This window comes from Hemiscyllium ocellatum, chromosome 2 (assembly GCF_020745735.1).
Source record: "Hemiscyllium ocellatum isolate sHemOce1 chromosome 2, sHemOce1.pat.X.cur, whole genome shotgun sequence".
NCBI classification, from domain to species: Eukaryota; Metazoa; Chordata; class Chondrichthyes; order Orectolobiformes; family Hemiscylliidae; genus Hemiscyllium; species Hemiscyllium ocellatum.
Window position 1 is genome coordinate 33,868,781 of NC_083402.1, and position 27,036 is coordinate 33,895,816.

Below are 27,036 nucleotides of genomic sequence, written 5' to 3' on the forward strand. Positions count from 1 at the left end.
TGTGTGACCCTAATAGAAAAGTCAACCTGGACTTGACAAACATGTGGATGAGGATTTTACTAGAAGTAGAAGGAGAACTGGAGCAGGGATGGACGATGTCCCAGTGATGAAGATAGTTTGAGAATATTGACAAGTAAGATTTGAGGTTTGAAGCTCAGCTCAGGGTCCAATAGAATCAAAGTTCTAACCTGCCAGATTCAGCCTGAATAACCATAGGAAGACAACAAGAATTGGGGAATATAGTTTTTGATTGGAGTCATGTCAATGTCTTCCAACTTGGCAATAAATTGGATAAAGGTATAGTTCATTTGTGACTGTGTATTAGAGAAGCAATCAGAGAATACAGTGGTGATACAACAAATCATCAAACTGCATTTTATGAGTTGTAACATGTGGAGGATGATCATATCTCAGTTGGTGATATATCAGGAATTAAAAGGAACCTAAGATGGACTTTGGGGGAACATTCAAAAATAATCATGCAGAACAGGGCAAAGGTCCTTACTAACTATGTTCACTCAAGTACTAATGAAATCGAGCAAACTAGAAATTATTGAAAACAATGGAATAGTAAATTGGGTTGAAAGCTTCCTGGAGCACATGGAAGGCAAAGAGGGATTACTCCCATGATGGTAATGCCCATGATTTTGCAGAAGCTTGACTAGGGTGGTCTCAGTGCTGTGGCCAGGGCAGAAACAGACAATTGATGCAGCAGCAAGTGAAGGGAGAGGTGAGTATGGGGCCAGGTATTGATGACCTATTGAAGACCCTTTCAGAAGAAAGAAGAGTTGGAGACAAAACAGTTGTTAGAGACAATAAATGGAGCAGATGGGTTGAAGAGTAAGGAAGCAGGGCCTGATGAAAGGGAACCACTGGTAATGCAAACATTATGTTGGGTATTATGTACCTAGAATTTGACTTGGGGGCAATCATGGGTACAGGAGAATTGGGAGAAATGTACAGCATAAGTCAAAGGCATAAATCAGACATAGTGAGATCAAGAAGCTGGATATTGGTAGAGATGGGTGAGGCCAAAGCAGCTAATTAGATGGTGTTTGTTCTGTATCTATGTCAATCAAATTGACCAAGCATGTAATGTGTGTCTTCAAATTACAAGGATGCAATGATTTGTCTTTGCTTTAGACAACTTACATTTGATCACTGTTGTCATTGAAACCTCCCACAGGAGACCATGATGTCCTAATTTTTAATCAGATTAACAAACAGACCATTTCTATTGACAGACTCTTGCCCTGTTTCTAACTGAATGTAGAGCCCTTCCTTATCTGTATTTTGCAATATTTTCTTCTTTGCTATCTGGCAAGTCAGTTCTTCTTTTCTGTGACTTCTTTGTGATCCTAAATTATCTTGCAATTTGTTAATTATATGGGTGTTGTTTTAAAATTTAACTCATGGGATGTGGGTGTCACTAACTTAGCCAGCACTAATTATCCATCCCTAATTACCCTGGAGAAGGTGGTGGTGAGCTACATTTTTGAACCGTTGCAGTTTCTAGGCAATTAAGAAGAGACTAACAGTATCAAAATGATATGTATGAAAACCCTATTGTGATCTGATGCATTCTGTTATTAATTTTTAGGCTATTACATAACTATATCTCAGTATATCTCCTATTGTTTCTAACTCCCCAATTAAAACTTGTTCGAAAGTTATCAGTTCTGGATAGATACAGTTTGTTGTCTCAATGTTTCTTCTCAGTCTGTTTTTTTCACAGGATTCATTGCTGTACTTTCAAGCTAAGATGGGCTTCAGTAGATAGGAGTTGTCATTGAGAAAAGTCTTTGGCATAGCCTCAAAGGTAAATCTAAAATTATACCAGGATTTGGCAATGAAAATGGAACTGTGGTTTTGCATTTAAACCAGATGGCCATGAGCTTAAACATTTAAAGACTTAAACAGGAAAATAATTTTCAAGGAAAGAGTGGAGATGATTAAGAACAAAGAAGACCTTCTTGTGCAGGCAGACACCTGAGGAACTAAGTGCTTTAGATCTGTTTTCATAAACGATGATACAGCCAGAATCTTAGAAAAGGAGTGGGCAATAGAGAGATTGAATAAAATCAAAAGAGATAACGAGCAGATACTTAAATGATTGGCTACGCTCAAAATAGAAAAGTCAGCCTGTCCATGTGGGCTGCATCCTGTGTTGCTGAGGGAATTAAGTCTGTACAGTACAGAGGCTCTGTTGACAATTTTCCAGTTTTCCTTAGATATGGAAGTGATGTCAGAAAACTGAAGGATCTCACATGTTACCCCTCTGTTCAAATAAATGGTGTGGAGCTGGGAGGGTGGGGAGGCATGACTAAAAGTCAGCCAGTGTATAACGATGGTGAGCTTTCCAAGGTCAAACTATTGCCATTCATAAAATGTGGATTAATAAAGGATAATGAATGTGGTGTTTGAATTGATTTGAATTGAATTAGCTTTATTGTTGCATATACTGAAATTAGTGCAATGAAAAGTTTACAAGACAGCATCTTAGGTACAAGATACCTTAGGTACAGATTCTTGAGTACAAGTTCTTAGGAAATAAAATTAGAAAAATAAGGAATAAAAGTCCAACTTTACAGATCGTCGAGTAATTAGAAAAATAGAGAAGTAAACAGCTCAGAATAACAGAGTTCCTAATGGTAAGATGTGATGTTATATAAATAAACTTTTGAACAGTGTTTGAGCCATGGGATTTAAGAGGCAGTGATAACATGGTCCTTGTCTATAATAAATGCTGAGAGATAGATTCTTGATCAGTCGAGGAATCAGTCATGGGAAAAGGAAAATGGAAAAGAGGAATGTTGGATCAGCAATGATCCAATTGAATGGTGGAGCAGGCTTGAGGGGTGAACAGCCTACTCTTGTTCTTATTTCTTATGGTTTTGTGGTCTAACAGTGATGTCGGGGACTTTCTAAAATTCATTCATGAGGCATGAGCATTGCTGGCAAGGCCAGCCTTTCGTGTCCATCGCTAACTGATCTTGAGGAGATGGTGGAAAGCTGTCTTCTTGAAATGCTGCAGTCCATTTCAGCGACATGAAGAGGTTTGCAAGACTGAGGTCATTCTTCGTTGAGCAGAGCAAGCTGAAATGAGATTTAGATTAGATTACCTACAGTGTGGAAGCAGTCCCTTTGGCCCAACAAGTCCACACCGACCCGCACCCCACCCATACCCCTTCACTTAACACTACGGGCAATTTAGCATGGCTAATTCACTTGGCCTGCGGGAGGAAACCGGAGCACCCGGAGGAAATCCATGCAGACACGGGGAGAATATGCAAACTCCACACAGTCATTCGCCTGAGGTGGGAATTGAACCTGGGTCATCTAGGGTTGCGAGGCAGCAGTTCTAACCACTGTGTCACCGTGCTGCCCACTAAAACAGCTGTTTAAAATTGTGAAGAGTTTTGAAAGAGTAAAAAAATAACTATTTCCAGTGGCAGAAAGCAGAAGACATAGATTTATTGGCTGTAGAATCAGAGGCATGCTGAGAATTCTTTTTAAATGCAAGGAGTTTGGATCTGGAGCATCGCTGCTTGAAAGAGTGAGAGGAACAGTTTCTGTATTAGGATTCCAAAGGGAATTAGAAATAAATGGAAACATTTGAAAGTTAATGGGAAGAACCTGGGGACTTGTTTTACTCCTTCGAGGATGTGGACATTCTGGAGTGGTTAGCTTTTGTTGTCGGCCTTTAACTGTCCTTTGCATTGAGTGTCTTGCTAGGCTCCTTCAAATGACAATTAAGGGTCAGACACAATGTTTTGGGCTTGGAGTCATACACAGGCCAGGTAGAAGTAAGAGAATGACTGAACAAGATTGAACATGACTCATGGATAGCTAAAGAAAAGAAACGGCAAAACACACATTTTTATAGATCTCTGATTTATGTCCCTAAACTGCTTTCCGGTCAGTTCATTAGTTATGAAGTGCAGAGCTTCTTAAGTTGGCAAATCATAGAATCCCTACAGTGTGGAAACATGGCATTTGGCCGAACAAGTTCACACCGATCTCCAAATAGCAACCCACCCAGACCCATTCTCCTACGCTATTACTCTACATTTACTCCTGACTAGTGCACCTAGCCGACACATCCCTGAACACTATGGACAATTTAACATGACGAATTCACCTAACCTGCACATCTTTGGACTGTGGGAGGAAACCGGAGCACCTGGACGAAACCCAGGCAGACTCGGGGAGAATGTGCAAACGCCACACAGACAGTTGCCCGAGGCTGAAATCAAACCCAGGTCACTACACTATGAGGCAACAATGTTTACAACTGAGCCACCATGCCACTCATATGCCAGCATAATTTAGATTTATAACAGTCTTACTATTTACATATATTCCTCAGGCATACAACCTGAGGGCAACACATTTTCAAATTGAAAATGGCAGGAAGTGCAGTAAATCATTCTCTCTGCACCATGTTCCACTCTGAGGTGGCCTCATACCAATTTCTATACTATTGCTCTTACCATCTTTGTAAGGCATCTACAGTTTCTACCCCTTATTGTACTATACCTGAAAGGCCTTAATCAGTGATCTTGCCTCATTGTACCTTTGTGACACATTCTCTAAGCTCTAGTGTGTCCCTCAGCACATGATCATGCCCCATGCAATGTGCCAGACTTCAACACTCAACCAAGGCAACTCCTTGCACAAGAAGGCAATCAAGCATTGGACAGAACTAAGAGACTCTTTTATGATGTTGATGATTCTCCAGGCATAGTTGATGTTTATTACGATATTCCTCCCTGGGTGCAGCCCGTAGAACACGAAGTCCAAATTCATGGAGTTGCTTAGGAGGAATCTCAAGAAAAAGCGCAGCGATTCTTTCCACATCTTCTTCACAGAGGCACATTCCACAAGGAGTTGTCGCAGCATCCTCTTCCCCAACAAACCACACAGAGGCCAATCTGTGATGGTGGTGAGACTCTGGGCACATCAGAAAGGAAGGGTTGTTCACATTACTAGCCAAACAATGTCTTGTAAGTTCTGACGGTGAGGCATTCTGCCAAAAGACTTTGACAGTCTGCTCAGGGAACTGTCCAGCAGGATCTACCATCTAAACAAGACACAAAGAACTGTGGATACCAAAGATCTGAAACAAAAACAGAAAAAAGCTGGAGAAACGTAGCAGGTTGGCCAGCATCTGTGAAAAGAAAGCGGTGTCAATGTTGCAGCTCTAGTGACCCTTCTTCTAATTGTAGCTCGGAAAAAGTGGTACATATGCTAAAGACAGGGATGGGGAGAGGTTAAAGGAGTAAATGATAGGTGGAGATGGAATCCAGATGGCGAGAAAGACATTTGGCTAGAGAAAGGAATGGATAATGGTGAGCCAGGGAGAAAGAAAAACCGCTAATGGAGAGCATTAGTGTCTGAAAAGGGGCTGGCTTTTGTGAATGCAGCCCATGTATTCATAAGACCTGGGACGTGGGGATGAGTAAAAGACATGGGAGAAGGTGCTCAGCCCTAAAATTGCTGAAGTTGATATTGAGTCTACAAGACTGAAGAGTTCCCAAGTGGAAGCGCTGAGCCTCGAGACAGAGATGTTGGCCATGGAAGATGGTGGTGTATTGAAATGGAAGGCAAGCAGAAGCTCAAAGTCATTTTTGCAGACAGACCTACTCTCTCCTATTCTTGCAGGACCTTGCTGCCCACTGCCTGATGAACTTTACGTAGAGGTGTTTTCATGAATGAATATCTCCACAAAGGACAGACTACATAGCTTGGCCCAAAAACTTGGAAAGCTCTATGACAATGTGGACAGCCTCCTCCATTGTAACACCGAGGATGGATAGAACCTCAGCATGTGGTGACATTTGATATTTGCTTCTGGAGGGTCCAGGCACAGCTGGATGCAACTGCTCATAGAGGTGGCCATCAGGAATATCAAGTCAAGCCATCAGAGTCTTACTAGACCATAGGGCTGCTCTGTCATTAGAGAGACAGAGATGACTGGTGGTGATTTAAAGTACGCATACCTCAGGTGAGGGGAGGGGTTGAGAAGGAGGGTCCTTCATGGTAACCTCAGCCTGTGCTGGGAATTAAACCCACTCTGTTGGCATCACACTATTTTGCACACCAACCGTCCAGCAAACTGAGCTAAACCAACCTCTCATCAGGAATGAGGGCAAGGGTGGATAATGTATGATCCAATTCCCTTAAAATGCCAGGATTGAATCTGCCCCTGACCCCCTCTCAGGCAGTGCATTCCAGGTCCATTGTAATTTGTTTTGGTGCCATTGGCATGTCACTCTACGAATCCACTGGCAATCTCCAGCTTCTATCCAGTCCAGTACTTGGTCAATCCACAAAGAGGATAGGTAGCAACATCCTTCCAGGGGTTAAGATAGCAATTAAGAGGAAGGAAAGTTGGGCAAACTGTGAGAGGGAATCCTGAGGGACAGGATTAATATGTATTTGGAAAGGACTGATTAGGGATAGTCAGCATAGCTTTGCGCATGGGAAATCCTGTCTCATGAACTTAATTGAGTTTTTTGAATAAGTAGCGAAGAGGATTGATGAGGGCAAAGCAGTGGACATGATCTATATGGACTTCAGTAAGGTGTTCGACAAGGTTCCTCATGATAGACTGGTTAACAAGGCTAGATCTCATGGAAAATAAGGAGAACTACCTATTTGGATACAGAACTGGCTCGAAGGTAGAAGATAGAGTGTGGTGGTGGAGGCTGCCTTTCAGACTGAAGGCCTGTGACCTGTGGTGTGCCAGAATGATCGGTGCTGGGTCCATTGCTTTTCATCATTTATATAAATGATTTGGATGTGAACATAGGACATATAGTTAGTAAGTTTGCAGATGACACCAAAATTGGAAGTGTAGTGGACAGCGAAGAAGATTACGGTGGCACAGTGGTTAGCACTGCTGCCTCACAGCGCCTGTAGACCCGGGTTCAATTCCCGACTCAGGCGACTGACTGTGTGGAGTTTGCACGTTCTCCCCGTGTCTGCGTGGGTTTCCTCCGGGTGCTCCGGTTTCCTCCCACAGTCCAAAGATGTGCGGGTCAGGTGAATTGGCCAAGCTAAATTGCCCGTAGTGTTAGGTAAGGGGTAAATGTAGGGGTATGGGTGGGTTGCGCTTCGGCGGGTCGGTGTGGACTTGTTGGGCCGAAGGGCCTGTTTCCACACTGTAAGTCTAATCTAAAAAAAAAATTACCTCAGAGTACAATGGGATCTTGGCAGATGGAGTTTAATTTAGATAAATGTGAGGTGCTGCATTTTGGAGAGGCAAATCAGAGCAAGACTTATACACTTAATGGTAAGATCTTAGGGAGTGTTGCTGAACAAAGAGACCTTGGAGTGCAGGTTCACAGCTCCTTGAAAGTGGAGTCGCAGGTAGATAGGGTAGTGAAGAAGGCGTTTGTTATGCTTTCCTTTATTGGTCAGAGCATCGAGTACAGGATTTGGGAGTTCATGAGGCGGCTGTACAGGACATTGGTTAGGCCACTATTGGAATTTTGTGTGCAATTCTGGTCTCCTTCCTATCGGAAAGATGTTGTGAAACGTGAAAGGGTTCAGAAAAGACTTACAAGGATGTTGCCAGGGTTGGAGGAATTGAGTGACAGGGAGGGGGTGAATAGTCTGGGGCTGTCTTCCCTTGAGCGTCGGGGACTGAGGGATGACCTTATAGAGGATAACTAGACAACGTCATTTCCCTGTGGTGGGTGATTCTGGAACTAGAGGGCATAGGTTTAGGATGAGAGGGGAAATATTTAAAGGGACCTCAGGGGCAATCTTTTCACACAGTGGGTGATGTGTGTGTGGAATCAGCTACAAGAGGAAGTGGTGGAGGCTGGTAGAATTAGGACATTTAAAAGGCACCTGGATAGGTCTATGAATACGAAAGGTTTAGAGGGATGTGGGCCAAGTGCTGGCAAATGGGACTAGATTAGGTTCGGATGTCTGATCGGCGTGGACGAGTTGGACGGAAGGGTCTGTTTCCATGCTGTACGTCTCAATGACTCTAAAACACCTTTAAACGAGGCCACCATAATTCTGAATGAAGTCCCTGAATTTACCCTCTACTCTTCAGGTTAGTTTGACGTGCCTTTCGACCTTGGGGCTTTTTGAAAGCGTTTTACCGATGTTTTCGGTGTGGAAAATAATGATCCGTCGCATATTGGGAGAGGAATACGCAGTCAGATGCAAGCTAAAGCAACAAGGACACGAGCGGTTAATTTAATCCGAGCACAAACTCCTCCTTAATGAAGCGAAATGGGAAGTCTGCGGCAAAGTGGTGTTTTTTTTGCGCGTCCAGATGATCAGAGGGAGTTTCCTTTAACAGCTCCCGAAACCTGCCACTGAAATTGACGTCTCCGGAAGTGAATTGTTATCCAGGACAGAATACACAGGGATAGAGAGGGAGTGATCCAGGAGCTGGGCTCCGCCTGCCCTTGTGTGTTTCAGAGAGAGAGAGAGACACACACACACTGCTGCTGCTGCTTTGTTTTGTTTCTGGGGCGGCCTCTCGGCACATCTTCCCTCCTCCAGCCCCCGGGGAACTCCCCGGCTCATATTTAACCTCGTCCCTCAGGCCATGATCGGCAGGAGGTAGTGGGACAGTGTGAGGCGGCAGCAGCACCTCCTCCTCCTCACCGCTCTGTAAGACTTCCCCGTCCCCAGCCTTTTGGTGAGCAGCTTCGGCGGATCCCCCGGTGGTTTTGTGTCGCTCCGGCCTCTGACCGAGATGTCCTTGCCCTGTTGTGTATCGCAGGTAAGATCGGCTGGTACTGCTGGAACAAACCTGACCCTGAGCCTTTCAGCCTGGACTCTTCCACTGAACGCAGAGGGCAGTCTTGTGTATTATTCAATATTCATCTGCGCCGTCCGAGCTTGTGTTTTGCTGCTGACTTTTGTTTTGAGTAATTTTTAAGCCTGAGGTTTGTTGGTCCTGCACCTTATATCCGCGGTATATCATCCTGTAAGGGGACTGGGACATTTCAACCGTGTTTAGCTCATGCCCAGGCTGAGTGCAGATGGCTGGAGCTTCTGCTGTTCACTCCCGGGCAATGGAGAGTGACCCACTAGATACTATGTCTAAAGAATGAAAACTGTCTTATGCACCTTTTCAGATCTCCCCCCAGTATCATATTTAACAGCATTTAAGTGGCTCTGTTTTGAACTGAAACTGGGCGAATGGTTACGGTCTTGCCGCACCCTCAGCGGTTAATATATAACAGGCTGGACTGGTTCTGAGCTGTTCACTGACTCCCGGGGCAGGAAGGTGCTCTCGAGGTTGAGTCATACGCACTAGGTTTCAGTCACTTTTCAAAACAGACATTCGGGTGTGTTGCTGTTGCTGCTGCTTTAGTTCATCCGCTGGTGAATTATTCTTTTTTTAAAGAAATTGTTTGCAGTGCTGCCAATCCAGTCAGCAATTTAGACAGACAGAGAGAGAGAGAAAAAAAAATCCAAACCGCCGTCTGTGTCTCCAGCTGAGGGACATGGAGTGAGTAAAATGCCACATCGCTGAACATTGACAGATGTAAACACTTGCGTGAGGGAATGGCTGATTCAGCTGCCTGTCCAGATCCAGATGTTAGAGACTTTTTTTAAAAAAAACTGCAGATGCTGGAATCCAAAGTAGACAAGCAGGAGGCTGGAAGAACACAGCAGTGGACGTTTCGGGTGTCCTGAAGAAGGGTTACACGTGAAAGACCGACTTCTGCACCTCCTGTTACTGCCTGGCTTGCTGTGTTCCTCCTGCCTGTCTACTTCAGATCCCGATGTTGGCATGAGAAGAGATTATGGCACTGCTTTTCCTCTGGATTCAAGAGCCATTTTAAGATTGCTCTGTCTCATGAATCAGTGAAAATATCTTCATTTATTACCCAGCCATAATATTCCCTGTACACCCACAGCACTATGAGGGGAGGGAGCTGCAGAGGTTTCCACCCAGCATTGGTGGTTGAACAGTAGTGTGGTTTCATACCAGCATGTTGTGTGGCTTGAAGGGGAACTCCCCAAGTGGTGGGACATGCCTGGGCTGTAGAAATCGCAGGAATTCTTGGAGGCCTGGGCATTACCAGTACTGCCCCTTCTCTCAATTTCCTCATCACCATTCATCCCGTCCCCCACCACAGCCATGTTTAATAAAGCAGAACAGTGTAATAAAAGAAAGGAGGGTATTGAATTTGGAACGTGTACTACCCATTGCACAATACTGAAGAAAACCAGGTCGCACCTTCTAAATGAAATATTGTTAGTGCAGGTATTCCAGGGCTATGCCCGCTGCAATAATCAGCCCCTGGTTGGAGTGATGATGGAAATATTGATAAATTCCTGAATGACAAGAACACACAGATATCAAGAGAGCTTGGATAAGAATGCTTTCACTGGATGTGGGTGTCAAGGCTGGACGAGCTTTTATTGTCCATCTAGACAAGTGGTGAATGTACCATCTGACTTGTGCTTTGTAGATGGACAGGTTCTGGGTGTCTGGAGGTGCTCACCGCAGGATTCTGAGCAGGTAATCTGCTTTTCTAGCCACAGTATTTGTTTAGCAAGTAGGGCTCTTGTGGTGCAGTGGTAGTGTTCCTACCTACAGGCCAGGAGAACTGGGTACAAGATCCACCTGCTCCAGAGGTGTGTAATAACATCTCTGAACAGGTTGATTAGGAGGGAAAAAGTGCCTGGTGCAGTTCATTTTCTGGTCAATGACAATTCCCAAGATTTTAATGGCAATACTAGATTTTGATTGCTCAACAAAGGGCCAAAGTGCATTTAATTTCCTTCTGTTGTGGAAACCTCTCTAAGCTATTTTGGAGTTGGCCAGAATTATTAAAATGATCCTGACACAAGGAAGTCAGCTTGATCCAGTAACCTAGCTATGTAGCAGGCAGGTCATACATCATAGAGATATACAGCACAGAAACAGGCCCTTTGGTCCAACTTGTCCATGCCAACCAGATATCCCAATCTAATCTAGTCCCATTTTGCAGCACTTGGCCCATTTCCCTCTAAATCCTTCCAATTCACATACCCATCGAGATGCCTTTTAAATTCTGTAATTGTATCAACCTCTACCACTTCCTCTGGCAGCTCATTCCATACACGCACCACCCTCTACATGAAAGAAATGCCCTTTGCGTCCCTTTGATATCTTTGCCTTCTCATCCTAAACCTATTCCCTATAGTTCTGGACTACCCCACCCCAGGGCAAAGACCTTGTCTATTCACGCTATCCATGCTCCTGATGAATTTATAAAGCTCTATACGGTCACCCCTCAGCCTCCGATGTTCCAGGGAAAATAGCCCCAGCCTATTCAGCCTCTCCCTGTAACTCAAATCTTTCACCCTGGCACCAGGAGGGATCAGAAAGGACATGTTTCATGTTTCAAATGTTTTTATAATTTTGAAAGAAAGGAACCTTACTGATGATTTGCTTATAGAATTACAATCGTGTTTTTTAAATGTCTGTGGGAGGAATGGTGCACGTCTGACCTCACTCTTGGGAATCTGTTCCAAAAGTTGATATTCTTGAGAACTTCCTCTTAATTTCTAAAAATTTAGCTACCAAAGGAAAGCAGTGTTACATTCTCTGCAACAGTTGTATGCAGATGCAAAGAATGTGACTAAGTTAATAAGTAAAGTTTGAATTGATTGGAGAAATGTGCTTGCTTGCAAAGCCATGATTTAAATGAATGATGGAATTTGCTCATATACTGCATAGCCTTTTCTTTCAATGTTATTGATTGCTCTCATTTGGAAACTTGTGATTTCATGCCTCGTAAGCACCTTGCTGAGGCGACCAAAGATGTGATACGCAACTAGCCTCTTCTTTCCATGGATTCGATTTTCCATCTTGCATCTCTTTTGGGAACAAAAACTAACTTTGGACTTCTTTTCTTGAGGGTTTTTGGAAAAATTCCTCCTTTTAATTTGTGATTGAGATAATGAAAATTTGTCACTTCTGTGATTTCATCCTTCACATCAGCCTCTCAAAAAGTCATTGGCATATGGGTAAAAACAAGGACTGCAGATGCTGGAAACCAGAGTCTAGATTAAGAGTGGTGCTGGAAAAGCACAGCAGGTCAGGCAGCATCCGAGGAGCAGGAAAGTCCAGCATATATCAGACTGTTAGTTAATAGTTGCAGGCCTTTGGCTAGACATATGCTTACCTGGTTCTAATCGATATGTTGGAGGTTAGTTGCTTGTGGCCGGCCATCAGCCCCCTGAGTCCATCATTCCTCAGCAAGGGTATTTGTCCTTTCATGTCCACTATACTTCAGAATGCAATTCAAAAGAGCACTGAGATTTGCCAGAATAATGTCTGAGATGAGAAATTTCAGTTATGGGAGGGAATGGAGATTGTTCTTTTAAACAGAGAAAGTAAAAGTGAAATAGAATGCGGTTGCTCAACATTATAAGAGGTCATGCTGAGTAAATTGGGAGAAAGTGACAGAGGTGCTGGTTACCCAAGGATACAGTATAGATTTAATATAATTGATCAAAGGAGCGGTGAGATAAGAATTTTATTTTAGTTTTGATGAAAGGAAGTCATGTTGCTGATTTCCAAACAATCACAACTTGTACTACAGGATGCTGATTGATTGATTGGCAAGTCAGGTCTCATTGGCAATCGTCATCCGCTTCTCCTGTAGCATAAGTTGTTCTGATTGTTGGATATTTTCGTGTTTGTAATGATGAGTGCTAGAGAAAAAGCTGCAGCAGTGTGGCTTGCTTTTCAGCCTGATTTAACTGAGTTTTTTTTTAGAATCCTCTGCCTGAAAGAGTGGCAAATACAAGCTTGGTAGTAATATTCAAAATTATCTAGGTATACTTGAAAGGAAATAACAATTGGAGGGCTATGGGGAAAGAGTGGGGAAATAGCTCTTTTAAAAAAGATTACTTTCACTTGATGTTTTGATTAAGAGTTACCGGACTCGAAAGGTTAAATTTGCTTTGTTCCCACAAATGCTGCCAGACAGGCTGAGTTTCTCCAGCAATTTCGGATCTCCAGCATCCGCAGTTCTTTGTTTTATTTTAATATTTGTAAGGAATGTTGTGATGGCAGTCCCAGTCTGTTTCTAACCTCCACCAGTAAGTTAACTTATATTGCTGATTGAAATTAAAGCAGTCCTACTGAAAATGGAAGGAAACAAGTCAGGGTAAGAAAGGTAAATAATCAAAGCACGATTTCCCATTGTGAACCTGTGATTTTTCACCCTCTGACAGAATGTGCTTTGTCAACTCCTATACTTGGTGTGTTCTGATATGCAGTATTTTCTTGGCCTAAGAGTGATGTAAGTTTCCAGACAGTTACTGTAGCAGCTGCATTTACAGTTGATATGCACATTGCACTGCTTCCTGCTGCTTCAAACTCTAATTTTAACCACAGCTGATGCACCAAACACCTTCCTGCTTGTGGTTTGTATTAAGTGCTCAGGAAAGTGGATACTGTTGTTTTATACAAAACCAGAGTCTGCATTTTTAGTTTGCTGTGATTGCAGAGTGCACGCAAATTAACTGCAGAAAAGTGTTGCATCTAGTACAGGGCTGTGACTATTCACCATCAGTGTCCATTGGCTGAAATTCCACTCATTTCACACGATAAAACAAATGTGATATGGCAGTGAAATATTAAGATCATGAATGACCAGCATAAAGTGAAAAGTTAGTATTTCCAGCTAATGTTGGTGGGATAGAATTTCTTTTTGCTGTAAATTCTTAAAACTCGATGCATAAAATTGAATTAAAACCATAATCCCATCACTGATTTATGACTAAGATTTCTAAAGTAAAATATAGTTGTTTTTAAATTAACCAAGTTAATTAAACTTAATCACACCCTGAGCTTGTACCTGACTTGGCTTCTCACCTACTAAAGCCCTCAGTCAAACCCTTACATGTGACTGTTTCAAAACAGTCCTAGCTAGTATCCTAATTTAATCCTCCATAAACTTCACATCATTCTAAACTCTACTGCCCATGTCCTAACTTGCACCAAATTCTGCTCATCTATCACTACAGCTGCCGGACTGTGCAACAGTTTCTTCCCCCAAGCCAGCCATCACACTCCTCAACACAGTCTGATTGGACTCTTTCCCATTGGAATTTTTTTGCATGACTTCAATTTGCTGCTAGAAGAATGGTTTATTATTTATCACTTTTCGATTACACTAACTTGTGTGTTTTGCACTTCTGCATTTTATGCCGTGTACGATTGTGTGATTTGTGCTGTCCATGTAGCACCCTCGGTTCTGGAGGAATGCTGCCTTGGTTTTTTTACTGTATCAGTTATATATGGTAGAAATGACAAGTAAAAGCTACTCTTGGTCTCTCTTTCTCTCTCTCTGGGGGAGGGGAGATAAGGAAACTAGTGAAGTCAACATTGATGTCATGTGGTTGGAGGGTCCCAAGGCGGAAGATGAGATGTTTTCCCCCCTGTCATCAGGTAGCTTGGATTTGGCCGTGAAGGATGCCCAGGGCTTGCATTTTCTTGGCGGAGTGGGAGGGGGAGGTAAAATGGTCGGCCACAGGGCGGTGGGGTTGTTGGGTGCGTGTGTACCAGAGATGTTCGCTGAAACATTCTGCAAGTTGGTGTCCTGTCTCCCCATTGTAGATTAGACCACATGGAGAGCAAGGTGCAGGAAAATCTCTGCTCAGTGGTTAGATATAGGGAGAAAGTGATGACTGCAGATACTTGAAAGTCAGAGTCAAAAAGTGTGGAGCTTGAAAAGCTGCTCCTCAGATGCTGCCTGACCTGCTGTACTTTTTAACTCTGATTAGATACAGTCAGTACCTTTTTCTATTGCAAAGAGTAAAAGGGATATGCTATTTGATACGATTGGTCAGTCTTTCAATGTAAGATCTATGTTCTTCACATCACACTTGGCACTGTGGCTCACGTAACACTTTGCAGTGTCTTTCCTCTCAACAGCACCACTCAAGTTGTTACTGCATAAGAAGCAGCATGAGACAATTGTTTTGAGGCACCTTGGCCTTCCAGGATAATGTGAGGCAGGCAAAATTGGGACTAGGAGAAAGTGAGGACAGTCAGGCAGCATCTGAGGAGCAGGAGAATTGACGTTTTGAGCATTAGCCCTTCATGAGGAATGTGGAGTGGAGGGAACAGACTGAGGTAAATAAGAGGGTGGGGTTGGGGGGGGAGGGGAAGGTAGATGGGAAGGCAATAGATAGATGCAGGTGGGGGAGGTGATGGTGATAGGTCGGAGGGGAGGGTGGAGTGGATAGAGCGGAAGGAGGATGGACAGGTCAAGAGGGCGATACGGAGTTGGAGGGTTCGATCGAGGATGACGTGGGGGAGGGGAGATGAGGAAACTGGTGAAATCAATGGTGATGCCGTGTGTTGGAGGCTCCCAAGGTGGAAGATGAGGTGTTCTTCCTCTAGGCATCAGGTGCCTTCCCAGGTACCGTTCCCCCAACCCCATCCTCCTATTTATCTCTCAGCTTCCTTCCCCCATTTATGATGAAGGGCTTATGCCCGAAACGTCGATTCTCCTACTCCTTTGATGCTGCCCAACCTGCTGTGTTTTTCCAGCGCCCCACATTTGAGACAAAATTGGAAGAGCTCGCCCACAAACTAGTGAAATGACAACCTGATCAAGTCCTATCCCAGAATCTCACCTTTTGTAGCTGATATACTAAATCGCTCGATAACTATTGCTGGATGTATCCTGGTCCACCAGCACACAGACTCATAAGAAATAACAGCACAGTGGGAGTGATTGGTCTCGGAACCCTCTATTTTGTTGATTTTATTGTCACGTGTATCTTGTTACAAAATATAGTGAGAAATACAGCATACTGTTGCTACTCTCGGTCGCCATCCTAAAGCTAAACCAAAACATAGAATATAAAGGCAGAAAAATGAAGAAGTGAACTAGTCACTTTAATAGTCCTTCTTGTTAAGTGCTCTGCCATGGGCTAGGAACAAGTCCCCCTTTGCCATCGCCCACTCTTTGGCACCATCTTGTCGCCCTGACCCCCTCCTCACCACTGTGAGTCCTCACTGGACCTCGCCAATGCAGACGCCACCGATGCTGCTGGGTCCTGCACTGGACCCAAACTTGCCTGACCGCCAGGAACCCGAAGGCACGGCTAATACTGCACTGCCAGGCCCACTCACAGCCATTGGTATCCCGTCGCTGATAGATCCTGGAGGCCATGAATTGTGATGGAGTCAGCTCTAGAATTCAGGTTTTGTACATGCCTATCCTTACAGGCTGTAGAAGGTCTGCAAAGGGTGCTGGCTTTTGTGTAGAAATGTTTCCTTCAGTTTTGAATAAAAATATTTTGTTTAACTTTCCTGTTGCGGTCCTGTGACAGTTGCAGTACTGTGGTGCCTAGGAAATTAAGTGAGATTGTGGTTGAGGGGGCAGTAGGAGGAGGTATCCATGAGTTGGCGGCAGGCTTTAGCGGTGTACAGGTCAGTGTGCCAAACTACCACTGCACCCTTCTTGTCTGCAGGTTTGACAATAGACAATAGGTGCAGGAGTAGGCCATACAGCCCTTCGAGCCTGCACCGCCATTCAATATGATCATGGCTGATCATTCCTAATCAGTATCCTCTTCCTGCCTTATCTCCATAACCCTTGATTCCACTATCTTTGAGAGCTCTATCCAACTCTTTCTTAAATGAATCCAGAGACTGGGCCTCCATTGCCCTCTGGGGCAGAGCATTCCACACAGCCACCACTCTCTGGGTGAAGAAGTTTCTCCTCATCTCTGTCCTAAATGGTCTACCCCGTATTTTTAAGCTGTGTCCTCTGGTTTGATGGTGATGGAAGGAGTGGAGGGCTGCACATGCATGGGTGAGAGGCTGGAGTGGGTGTGGACAGGTAGAAGTGGTCTATGTCACAGTGACAGTTGGAAATGTAGAGAGCAAGGGAGGGTAACACACAAGATGGCCTCCTCCTTCAAAGACTGCAATTTCCCCTTCCATGTGGCCATTGATGCTCTCCAGCGCATCTCTGCCACTTCCTGTACCTCCACCCCTCCAACTGCAACAAGGACAGAACCCCACTGGTCCTCACCTTCCACCCCACCGACCTCCTCTGCCATTTCCGCCACCTACAAATGGACCCCACCACCAGAGAGATATTCCCCTCCCCACCCCATCTGTGTTTTGGAGAGACTATTCCCTCCACGATTTCCTTGTCAGATCCATACGCCCCGCCCCCCCGCCCCCCGCCACCGGCCCACACCTTACTTCACTCTCAGCGCCTTCTCCTGCCACCACATGAAGTACAAAGCCTGCGCCCACACCTCCTCCCTCATCTCCGTCCAAAGCCCCAAAGGGTTCTTCCATATCCAACAGCGATTTATCTGTACCTCCACCAAAGTCATCGACAGTATCCGTTGCACCCAATGAGGTCTCCTCTACAATAGGGAGACAGGACGCCAACTTGCAGATCATTTCAGCTAACATCTCTGGGACACCCGCACCCACCAACCCCACCGCCCCATGGCTGAACACTTTTTTCTTGTTAATATATTTATTTACAAGTTTTTTTTAACTTTACAAACATATAAAATTATTGAAAAATACAATCAATAAAAATATCAGTATAATAAAAACAAAAAAAAAACACAAGTTACAATACAACTCCTGTCTACTAACTACTAACCTACCCTATAATACAAAACAAACCCTAACATTGTGCAAAGTAACACCAAAAAAAAAAGAAAAGCCAAAAAACCCCACAAAATACAGAACAGCTATGCTCGGCATAAAGCTCCCAAACAAAGGAACGGGAGCATTGTGTATGTATACTCAGAGACACCCCTCCAGGGCCCAGGGCTTGACAAATCTAACCATCCTAGTTAAACAAATGCCCTAGTTAAGACAACTGACAAATCTATTTCCAAATAACTCCAGTAGGGCTGCCATGTCTTATAAAAATGGTCTGTTGTGTGGTGCACCATGTTTATAAAGAAGTCCAAGGGAATGTGCTCCATAATTAATTTCTGCCATCCCAGCAAGCCCGACAGGTTCTCAGACACCCCGTTCATCAGAATGTTCTTCCTTGCACGGTATATAAGAATATTAAATAGTTTCTTCCCATACCAGTCTAAAGATGGTAAACTTGGTAGACCTAAGAGGAGAGATACCGGGTCTACTTTGACTTCAATCCTCATTACCCTCTCTATCTCTCCCGTCACAGCACTCCAATAAACACGGAGCCTGTGGCATGTCCAGAAGTGATGGGTAAGAGTACCTACACTTACTTTACATTTGGGGCACACTGAAGATGCCCCTTTTTTTAAACTTTGCCAGACGGTCTGGTGCCAGATGAGCCCTGTGTATAGCACATGTCCTATTACAGATTGAAATCTTTCAAGTATTCTCCCATGTTTCAGAACAGATCTGCACTCCTAGCTCTTGCTCCCAGACCTCTCATAACCGGTTAATATCCTGCCAGGCCCTGCCACCCTGCAGGCGATAGAGGGCACTAACTGAAAGGGTGCTTGTGGAACATAGCAACAACCTCTCTGTATCGGGTTTATAGGGCTTAGTGAGAAGCGTAGTCTTCTTCTGGATGAAATCCCTAATGTGAAAAAAACGGAAAAGGTCTCTGCTGGGCAACCTGTATTTGCGGCTCAGTTGATCAAAAGACGTTATAACCTCCCCCTCAAACAAGTCTCCCAAACTAGAAACTCCTCTCGCTGCCCATAATTTGAACCTTGAGTCCATCATCCCTGGTCAGAACCCTGGCAGGCCAACTATAGGTGTAAGTGGTAAAGTCTTGGATAAACAACCCTCACTCTGACCCATCACCCTTCATGCCTTGATTGTACGAATGACAATGGGGTTCCGGCAGTGGTCCACAACTACCCTCATCTTATCCATGAACAACAGGTTAATAAGAGGACACTTTGCCTGGGAGGCCTCGATATCCAGCCATCTTGAGTTTGGATCGTTACCTACCCAAAGGACAGCAGGGAACTCAATTGCTACTTCCTGATGTTTGGGAAATCAACTCCTCCCCCTCCGAGGCAACTGCGATTTAGTAAGTTTGACAAGGGGCCGCCCATGATGTCAGACAAAGGAACCAAACCATCCATAAGATTCTGCAGCATTAACCTGGGAAACATTATAGGGAGCATACGCATGGGATAAAGCAAACGAAGAAGAACATTCATCTTAATGAGAGATATTCTGCTCAGCCATGAAATTGGAAGAACCTCCCATCTCTGGAGATCCCGCCTAATAATGTCGAGCAAGTGAGCAAAGTTAGTCTGAAATAACACCTCAAACTTGAGGGTAATAAAAATGCCTAGGTATTGGAACCCTGCCCGTGACCACTTAAAAGGGAACTTAGGGCCACCTTCAACTTCTGGCACATCCTTAAGGTTCCCCAAAGGCATAGCCTCCGATTTTGCCAAATTAATCATATATCCTGAAATAGCCCCAAATGAATTGATACATTGTATCAAATGGGGTACGGAGGTTTGATTAAAAACAGAAAGACATCATCCGCATACAATATATTCTTGTGTGCCCTCAATCCCACTTCCGGAGCGGTTATGTGGACGTTCTGATGAATGGCCTGTACCAGCGGCTCTATTACCAAAGTAAACAACAACGGTGAGAGGGGGGCAGCCTTATCGACTACCCCTACCCATCCTAAAATTCCCAGACTTCACCCCGTTGGTGATGACCCCGGCCAGAGGGTGTTGATATAAAACTTCCACCCACCTAGCAAAGACTCCACCCAACCCAAACTGTTATAGAGTCATAGAGGTGTACAGCAAGGAAACAGACCATTCCACCCGGTCAAATCACCAACCCCTGAAGCGATCGTTGCTGACAAAGTTGGACCATATTCAGCAACCTTCTAATATTATTAGAGGACCTATGGCCTCTTATAAAGTCCGTCTGGTTCTCTTTAATAATATGGGGCAACATCTTTTCCAATCTCAGCGCCAGGATCTTTGACAGAATCTTAAAATCTGAATTTAATAGAGAAAGAGGCCTGGATGAGGCACAATCCTCAGGAACCTTCCCCTTCTTAAGAATTAAGGAAATATTAGCTTCTCTCAAAGCTGGTGGTAGGCATTCATGCACATAGGAGTGATTGTACATCTTCACCATTGGCCCTGACAGAATCCCTATAAACTCCTTATAAAACTCACCTGGGAAACCATCAAGGCGAGAGGCTTTCCCACTCTGAAGTTGCCTAGCTGCCTCCTGTATTTCTTGAACTGTCAAGGGGGCATTAAGGAGAGAGGCCTGTTCCAAGGTTACCCCTGGGAGGTCCAAGTTCTTTTAAAAAAAAGTCTCCATTTTAGCCTTCCTGTCCTCGCAACCTTCAGACCGATACAATTCAGAGTAAAAGCTCCGAAAAGCCTCATTAACCTTTTATAGCATCATATGTAAGGACCCCGGTGCTGTCTCCGATTGCAGTAATGGATTGGGGAGCATGCTTTTTCCTAGTCAGGTACGCTAAATACTTCCCTGGCTTATCCCCATATTCGAACAGCCTTTGTCCCATAAAAGCAAGTTCTTTCTTTGTGTTTCCTGTCAGTATTGAATTCAAGGCAGCCCAAAGGGCTGTGATCCGCTGTAGCTTAGTCACCGCATGCCGCGCAAAATGTGCCACTCGGCGACTTTTAGCCGCGTCTCAAGTAGACGCTGCTGTACCTCCTTCTGTCGTTTCCGGCTAGCCGAATAGGAAATAGCTAATCCCCTAGCAAAGGCCTTAGCAGTCTCCCATAGCATAGACAGACTACTAGCCATGCCTGAGTTGATAGTCAAGAATTCCTGAAACTCCTTCAAAACATATTCCACAAATTTGGAATCCTTAGGAGAAAAGGGTCCAAATGCCAGTGCTGCAAACCTAACCCTTCACTCTTGGCCTTAACCTCCAAATATACTGCCGCGTGATCAGAGATAGCTGTATTCCCAATTTTACAACCCATAATCGAATCCAGAAAGGCCGAGGGAGCCAGAAAGAGGTCAATCCTCGTGTGACATTTATGTGGGTTTGAAAAAAAGGTGAAGTCCCTGCCGGTAGGGTGAAGACATCTCCAGATATCCACCAGCCCCAACTCCTCGCATAAGTCAACCACCTGCTTGGCCTGTGAAGAAATAGTTGGGGGCCCACAAGGCATCCTGTCCACTGTCGGATCCAAAAGACAATTAAAACTCTCCCCCTCCACCCCCCCCCCCCCATAATAATGTGCCGTGTTCCAAAAGCACTCAACTTAGAGAAAGCACTACTCAAAACTTTGAGGGGATGTGCTGGAGGATAGCAGACATTTAAAATGCCATATTCCTCCCCATGTATCAGGGCTTTAAGTATCACAAACTGTCCCTGCTCATTTTTTTTACCTGCTCTAACAATGTGAGCGGAAGAGTTTTCTGGATAAGTACCACCACTCCCCTACTTTTAGTAGTAAAGGATGAAAAGAATACCTGGCCATAACCCCGCTGTTGTAATTTCAGGTGTATCCCATCATTAAGATGGGTTTCCTGCAACAAAGCGATATCAACCCTTTCCGTCTTAAGGATAGAAAGCACTTTCTTCCTTTTAACAGGTGAATGACTTCCCTTAATGTTCCAGGTGCACCATTTAATAAGACACCTAGCCATATCGCCTTTCAGAGACCCGAGAACCCTGCTTACAAAGCGCCGAGCATGAGTAAATAAAGACTCAGAGACTCAAAGAACTACATAGACAAAAACTACTCTATCATAATTATAAACAACTATTACTACCAAAAAACTACAAAAAACAACTGTAAAACCTTGAATGGAAGACTCTTCCCCCTGCCCATAGGGGGCACTCGCCCTACCATCCCCTCCCTCACAGCTCCTTCAAACCTGGACTGTGCCCCAGCCTTAGGCCAGAAAAAAACCCAGGAGATGATCCTTAAATCAACAGAAAAAAGACCAAGTCAGGATGAGCACCCCACCCATCCCTGGCTTCATGTCACCTCTACTCGTGACTAAAAGAGAAGCAGAACAAACAAAAAAAAGGGGGAAGAGACAACAAAGAACATCCACAAAATTTCCCATCAGAAAATCCAGTTATTTAAAAAAAAGGAACAACTTATTCCAAGGTTTCTCCCCCCTTTCCAAAAAGCAAATTATGAGGCAGAAAGAAAGGAATAGAAACAGAAGGGAAAACATGGGGAAAGGTAGAAAAGAGAACAAACATTAACTGTATTCTCCAGGCCAATCCGTCTATTTTTAAAGGTCTATGAAGTTTTTAGCTTTATCTGCTGAGTCAAATGTATAAACTGAGCCCTCGTGGCTGAAATGGAACACTGTGGGGTATCTCATGGAGTATGGGAGGCCCAGGTTCCTCGGCCTCTTTTTAACTTCATCGAAGGACTTCCTCTTTCAAATTACAGCTGCAGAGAAATCCTGGAAAAACATGATTTTTGACCCCTTGTACAGCAGTGCCTGTGGATCTTTTCCCAGGGATCTGGAAGCTTCTATCACTTTTTGCTTGTCCTTATATGAATGGAAGTGTATTAGGACTGAGCGGGGGTGCTGCACTGGGCCTTTGTAACTCAATAAGCCCTTTCAATCTGTAGCCTGCTGGACTCGATGGGAAGGCCCAAAAGCTTCGGCAGCCAGCTTTCAAAGAAGCTCATTGGCTGCTCACCTTCAGGGAGCTTGACAATTTGGAGATTTATTTTCCGACCTCGAAAATCGAGCTCGTCGATATGGTCTCACAATGCCCGCACCCAATCGGATCCAGGTGCTGGAACGAGAGATGAGGACTCCATCACAGCTTCCGAAGCCTTAGTTCAACCCTCCACCTCCTCCAGCCCCTCCCCGCAGCCCTGGATCTCCTGCTCATGCTTCTGCAGCATGGATGCGACAGGTAGGACCTAGGCATGAGTCTCCCCACAGATCTCCTCAACCGCAGCCGCAGCTTTCAAGGTAAGTCTCTCCATCGCTGCAGCCAATTCCTGTGAGTCTGTCAGGTCCCCGGGGGGTTCAGGAGAGGCTGCTGTTGCTGCAGACTCTGGTGTGGTAGGTGCTACAGGGGAGTGTCCTCCCTGCTGCTGGTTATTTGCTCCTTTTCCCTTTGGCATCCTTCCCACTCCCAAATATTAACACATATATATGTTCTGTAAGGTTTTAAACTAATAATTCCACCACATAAGTTGGCCAGGGATGGCAAAAAACACCAGTATGCCTTGGCTGTTAGGCAGAGCTGTCCACAGCAGTTCTACAGAATCGCCGCCATCTTGCAGAGTCCAGCTTTAACTCCCCCTCCCACTCTGTCAAGGACATGCAGGTCCTGGGCCTCCTCCATCGCCAAACATTAACCGTCCTATGCCTGGAGGAAGAATGCCTCATGCTCCGTCTTGGGACCCTGCAACCACACTGGATCAATGTGGATTTCACCAGTTTCCTCATTTCCCTCCCCCTCACCTTATCCCAGTCCCAAGCCTCCAATTCGACACCACCCCCTTGACCTGCTCATCTTCCTTCCCACCTAGCCACTCCACCCTCTTCTCTGACCGATCATTTTCAACCCCACTTTTAATCTACTTATTACATTCCCAGCTACCTTACCCCCATCCGCACCCACTTCCCATTTATCTTTCAGCCCTCTTGGCCCCACAAACCTCATTCCTGATGAAGGGTTTATACCCGAGACATCGATTCTCCTGCTCCTTGGATGCTGCCTGACTTGATGTGCTTTTCCAGCACTACATTCCCTCGGCGTCTTTGACCCCATCAATTCCTAAAAAGCATTCGGAATACCTTCATGTACAGTCTGCAGCAGTTTTAAAATGTAGCTCACAACTATCCCCTGATGGCATAACGTTAGGCATAAAATGTTGGCTTTGCCAGCAATGCCCATATTCAATAGGTATGGCGAATAACAATAACAGACAGATTACTGTGGTTATCCTAAGGTGTCTGGTTCCTGTTGACCAGGACTTGTGGCTTGTATAGTCATGTGTTATTTTTGAATATATTTGCAAATCATTCTGTGTTATTGATCAAGAAAATACTGCTGTCTTCAGACTGTTCACGTGCTAGAGTGTTGTCAGTTTTCAATAGGCCTCCTTCAAGCCTTTTTTTCCCACAACTAGCCTTATCCCTTCTACCCCCACCCCACCCCCAAATAAATTTTACTGCTAGAGGAATGCAGTGAGACACCATTGCTACCAAATGCTATAAAACATTTTTGTGGCTTTTGTGTCTGGATACTATCGGCATGCAATAAGAATCCTGTTCCTCGTTAGAGGGATGACTTTGATACAATTGCATCGCTAAAATCTTTAAATGTCACATTTTGCATATTAAATTATTATTGGGACCACAGGTTCCGTCCTGGATCTTGCAGATTGAATTGTTTCCATGTTTTGTTGGCTGTTGTAGGTAATACTTTGTTCCTTGTTAATGAAAACAAAATTAACAGTTGGGATAGTAGACAGCAGGCTGTTAAGCATCTGGGGAGCTCCATGCCTGAGCAAGGAGTTCACACTTTCAGGGAAAGAGGAAGAAGCAAAATTAACAACAGCAAAGCAAAACTTTTACATTGGGTTTTGGAAGCTGGTTAGGGGCTGTGATTCAAAAGCAAAGACTTTTCGAATGAATTTAATTGTCAAATTACTCTGTGGTCATTGTTGCTGTGAAATGGTATGTTGTACTTGGCTATGAAGCTTGTGATAAAACCTATTTATTAACTGTCAGATAAAGCAGCGTTAGTCTTCAGGAATGAAGGGCTTATGCCGGAAACGTCGATTCTCCTGCTCCTCAGATGCTGCCTGACCTGCTGTGCTTTTCCACCACCACACTCGCGATCTTATTAAAAACATCAGGAATATGCTGGCAACTATATCCAGTCTACTTTCAAGTTGGTCCCTTAATTGAATGTCTCTTAATTCAAGTGACCTAATACTTGAGATTGGTTTTAGTACTAATTTACTAATTTTTTTGCTTTTAATTCAAATTCATTTGTTGCTAGTAAACACTAGGAGAGTTCAGAAGAGACTTCAAACATGATTAGAATATTGAACTTGTCACATGGAGTGGTTGGGGCAAATAGCTTTGCCTTTAAAGGGTGGAGTAAGCAGATTCAAGACTGACTTGCAAAGTGGAATTGTGCATGTATGTGTACACTTGAAAAATTTGCAGAACTACAGTATAGGGACAGATAAGGACTAACTTGTTTGCTAATTAGAAAAGCTGGCTGAGCAATTACATGGCGAATGGCTGCCTTCTGTGCTCCACCATTCTGTAATATTCAAAGTAGACATGTAAACAAGAAAGAATGAAATAGAATGTAATCTGATATTGCGGGAGGAGACATTTGTGGAACATTAACAGCAGCATGGACCAGTTGGGAATGTCTATTTCTGTGCTCTTTATTTGATGCATTTAAAAACTTGGAATAGTCAGTAAGTTTTAACTTGATCCATCTCCCTTTCTTTAGAAGGTTAGTAATACCATGAAATATATCTCCTCCATGTCAACACTGTTACCTGTTGTGACCTTACCAATTGGATGATTTGATGGTAAAGTTTTCATTGCCAGCTGTCATCATTGCTGTTATAAGTTTTCTAGATAAGATTACTTAGTGTGGAAACAAGCCCTTCGGCCCAACAAGTCCACACTGACCCGCCGAAGCCATTCCCCTACATATACCCCTTCACCTAACACTACGGGCAATTTATCATGGCCAATTCACCTAACCTGCACATTTTTGGACTGTGGGAGGAAACCCACACAGACATGGGGAGAATGTGCAAACTCCACACAGTCAGTCGCCTGAGGTGGGAATTGAACCCGGGTCTCTGACGCTGTGAGGCAGCAGTGCTAACCATTATGCCACCGTGCTGCCCAGATTGTTTCATTTCCATGGGGCTTTAGCACTTATTCCAGCTTTTCCTTTCTTTTCTCTTCTCTCCTTCCTTGTCAAAATATTGCTGTACTACTTCAATATATTCCCATTTCTGACCTGGTTGGAAATAACCAGATTTCAGCTCCTGAGAGTTTCTGAAGTCTGATCTTGGGTTGCTCGAGTCTGCTAGGAGAAAGTGAGGACTGCAGATGCTGGAGATCAGAGCTGAAAATGTGTTGCTGGAAAAGCGCAGCAGGTCAGGCAGCATCCAAGGAGCAGGAGATTCGACGTTTTGGGCATGAGCCCTTTTTCAGGAATGAGGAGTGTGTGCCAAGCAGGCTAAGATAAAAGGTAGGGAGGAGGGACTTGGGGGAGGGACGTTGGAAATGCGTTAAGTGGAAGGAGGTTAAGGTGAGGATGATAGGCCGGAGTGGGGGTGGGGGCTGAGGACTGAGAGGTCAGGAAGAAGATTGCAGGTTAGAAGGTAGTGCTGAGTCAGAGGGATTTGACTGAGACAAGGTGGGGGGAGGGGAAATGAGGAAACTGGGGAAATGAGAAATCTGAGTTCATCCCTTGTGGTTGGAGGGTTCCTAAGCGGAAGATGAGGCGCTCTTCCTCCAGCTGTCATGATGCTATGGTCTGGCAATGGAGGAGTCCATGGACCTGCATGTCCTTGGTGGAGTGGGAGGGGGAGTTGAAGTGTTGAGCCACGGGGTGGTTGGGTTCCACCAAGGACATGCAGGTCCTTGAACTCCTCCATCGCCAGACCATAGCAACACGACAGCTGGAGGAAGAGCGCCTCATCTTCCGCTTAGGAACCCTCCAACCACGAAGGATGAATTCTGCTTTCTCCAGTTTCCTCATTTTCCCCTCCCCCCACCTTGTCTCAGTCCCAACCCTCAAATGCAGCACCACCTTCCTAACCTGCAATCTTCTTCCTAACCTCTCCGCCCCTACCCCCACTCCAACCTATCATCCTCACCTTATCACCCTCACCCTAACCTCCTTCCACCTATCATATTCCCAACGTCCCTCCCCCAAGTCCCTCCTCCCTACCTTTTATCTTAGCCTGCTTGGCATACTTGCCTCATTCCTGAAGAAGGGCTCATGCCCAAAACGTCGATTCACCTGCTCCTTGGATGCTTTCTTGCTCGAGCCTGCATTGACCTCTAAATAGGTCATTTGTTTAGAAGATTTCTTTTATTATAAACTG

General features: G+C 44.6%; 1 protein-coding gene across 1 annotated transcript in view; it reads left to right on the forward strand.

The window, feature by feature from the left end:
• Positions 1 to 8,255: 8,255 nt before the first annotated feature.
• serinc5 (serine incorporator 5) overlaps positions 8,256 to 27,036 on the forward strand; it is a 79,299-nt gene continuing 60,518 nt past the window's right edge. The window contains exon 1 of the mRNA XM_060835667.1: positions 8,256 to 8,752. Coding sequence (XP_060691650.1) covers positions 8,726 to 8,752 — 27 coding nt within the window. The 5' untranslated portion in view covers positions 8,256 to 8,725. The remainder of the gene's footprint in view (positions 8,753 to 27,036) is intronic.